Source organism: Arachis ipaensis, chromosome B09 (assembly GCF_000816755.2).
Source record: "Arachis ipaensis cultivar K30076 chromosome B09, Araip1.1, whole genome shotgun sequence".
Taxonomy (NCBI): domain Eukaryota; kingdom Viridiplantae; phylum Streptophyta; class Magnoliopsida; order Fabales; family Fabaceae; genus Arachis; species Arachis ipaensis.
In genome coordinates this window covers 146,184,400-146,187,143 of record NC_029793.2, presented here as the reverse complement: position 1 = coordinate 146,187,143, position 2,744 = coordinate 146,184,400, and the positions used below count along the sequence as shown (strand labels likewise).

At 37.9% G+C, this 2,744-nt stretch overlaps 1 protein-coding gene across 1 annotated transcript in view; it reads right to left on the bottom strand.

Annotated features, from left to right (window-relative positions):
• Nucleotides 1,327-2,744, bottom strand: part of LOC107618032 (subtilisin-like protease SBT1.3) — a gene marked incomplete in the record, with an annotated part of 2,639 nt that continues 1,221 nt past the window's right edge. The window contains 1 exon segment of the mRNA XM_016319956.2: nucleotides 1,327-2,744. Within this exon segment, the coding sequence (XP_016175442.2) occupies nucleotides 1,513-2,744 (1,232 nt within the window).

Sequence of the window (2,744 nt, the reverse complement as noted above, 5' to 3'; positions counted from 1 at the left end):
ATGACAAATCTAATCTATTGAGAGTAAAGTCTGTTTTCACCCCTACTCTTACGGCAATCAGAAACAATCATAAGCAATGTTCCTGTCTTTGAAAAACAATTAAATAGTGGTTCTTCATAGAAAGTTGCTGTGACTCAGAATGAAAAATATCAACACCTGTAATAAAAGTTGGACCACTATATATTTATTGATGGGGCCAGCTTTCTGTAGATACTCACATGCAAGGAGTACTACCTTGTGTCTGTCTTGCCCAAAATGAATTCAATAGAATAAGATAGATATTTAAAAAAAAAAAAAATTTAGAAAATAAATATGAAGATATTTGTTGTGTAAATGCTTCCCATTTCTCTCGTGTAATATCAATTTAGAGTTTCAAAATGGTCAAAGGATTCTTGAAGAGTACTCTTATTTTATTTATCATCCGTTTGGGTCATCCTTACTTCACTAAGAAGGAAAATTAATTACTTATTATAAGAATAAAACACAAATCAGCCCCTGACAATTACCTTGAAAGACAACGAGGCTCCTGACAAAAAAAAATCTCAACTCGGCTCCTGACAAAAAAAAAATCCAACCCAGTCTCTGACAATTACTTCGAAAGGACAACGAGGTCCCTGTGCAAAAAAAAAAATCAATGTTATTTTTTTAGCACAGGGGCTAATCAGTCCCAAAAAAAATTATCAGGGACCGAATTGGGTGTTTTTTTTTCTTAGGAGCCTCGTTGTCCTTTCGAGATAATTGTCAGGCCGGATGAGTTTTCACTCCTTATTATAATTGTGTGTTAAAATTTTGTAGATGTATCGTGGATGTATGAGTCAATAAATTCTAAAGCCTTTTTCGTTTGAGAAAATATTTTTATTTTGTTTACATTTTCAAAACTTTTATAAAAGAAAATAAAAATATTAATTTTCTAAAATTTATCAGTACAGTTTCTTCATCAAATTAAAATTAAACACGGACCACGCTTGCCTTAATTCTTGTCTCCAAGACAAGATTCCGACAAGATTCCTTAATCTGTGTATGAATTTTGGAGGAGCATACACCAATCCACATGATCCTCTTACATTTGTCTAATACTACTTTAATTCCTCTTGGAAATGATTAACTTATGCTAAGACCTTCACTAAGTGGACTAAGCTTTGTACTCTTGTATTGTATCATAGCCAAAAAATACTTTTTAAGATGACTGTTTGTGAAAGCTAAGTATTAATAATAGATGTGACTGAGGAAACAATAGAGCTCATGCTACAACAACAACATTTGAAATGAAATTCACAACTGGAATAGATTGATCTATAAGTTGGTTGAAGTGTGGAATAATAATGATGAAATGAAATGAAAGGTCATTATTGGATAGATGCAGCCAACATCATCAAAGCATATTCTGTAATAAAACTGCATGCACTTCTTGGTACATAAAGTTTGCTTACTACAAAAAAAACAAAATAAATAAAAATAAAAAACAGGTGAAAATTTGGAACTAGTTCCAGAGAAGTTCATAATCATTGTTCATCATATTGGAGGCATATATGTTATGACAATGGGGCTTCTCACCCTGTGCACACCATCCTTCCAAACCAGACCTCCAAATTCGGGTTCCTTAGGCCTAGACCTTGTAGTAAACGTAACCTTATAAGACAATTTTTGATACTTGGTTGTGAAATTCAACACATCAGGCTCAACTTTCACAGAAGCACCTATGAATGGTGACACCATCACATGGTACTTGGAAACAGCAGGTCCTACATTGGTAACAGTTCTATGAACAGTCAAAGAAGAAACAGAAGCTTTCTCAGGAAACAGCACAGATATTGCTGGATAGTTCAAGTCAGCAGCAGTTGAAAGATAGTGCTTGCAAGTTCTGTTAGAGGATTTGCCAAAAACTCTTAACTGTGGTGTAGTTAGCTTCTGTGTGCACAAGAATTCGAAGTAATCCTGTGGACTAATGTCATAGACTAAGCCAGGGTCAAGAGCCTTTCTTGGATTAATGTGGCCAGCACCATGATCATAAGGAGTGGAAGGAACAGCACTAGATGCATCTTTGAGAGGCTTGATTGTGTTGTCATGAACATAAGCGGTTGTCATGAGTGCAGATTTGATAGCTGCAGGACTCCATTGAGGATGCTTAGACTTGATGAATGCGGCAACACCACTAACATGAGGGCATGACATTGAAGTTCCGGAGAGTATGTTGAACTTGACCCTTCTGTGATCTGTCTGCAAGCTAGATGGACCAATGAGGCCGCTCCACGCGGCAAGAATGTTGACACCGGGAGCCACCAGATCAGGTTTCAGAATCTCAAGTGTTAAGAAATTAGGCCCTCTTGAAGAAAACGCAGCCACCACAGGGGAAGGCCTAATTCCCAATCTTGTGTTCATGAAAGCCAGAGTTGCAGTTGCTTTTCCGTTCTTTTTTGTTAACACGTAACGTTTGAGCTCTTTTCCTTCTGTCTCTCCGATTGCCACCGCCGGAAGGAGGTGGCAGTCGGCAACAAGCTCTTCGCCGTTGGTGGCGGTGTTTGTTAGAATCATTCCAACTCCTCCTGCTGATGCCACTACTTGCCCCTTCTGAACTCTTGCACTGATTCCCCTGTCACAGATCACAATCTTCCCTTTCACTATTTTAGGATCCAAGGTTCCTTCCAAGCACAAAGATCTTGGATCCAGGGATGATGAGTTGCCTCCTAAGTACACCAGAGGATACTGCTTCTTCAACGAGAGAACGCTTGTTCCTTTGTAGAGCG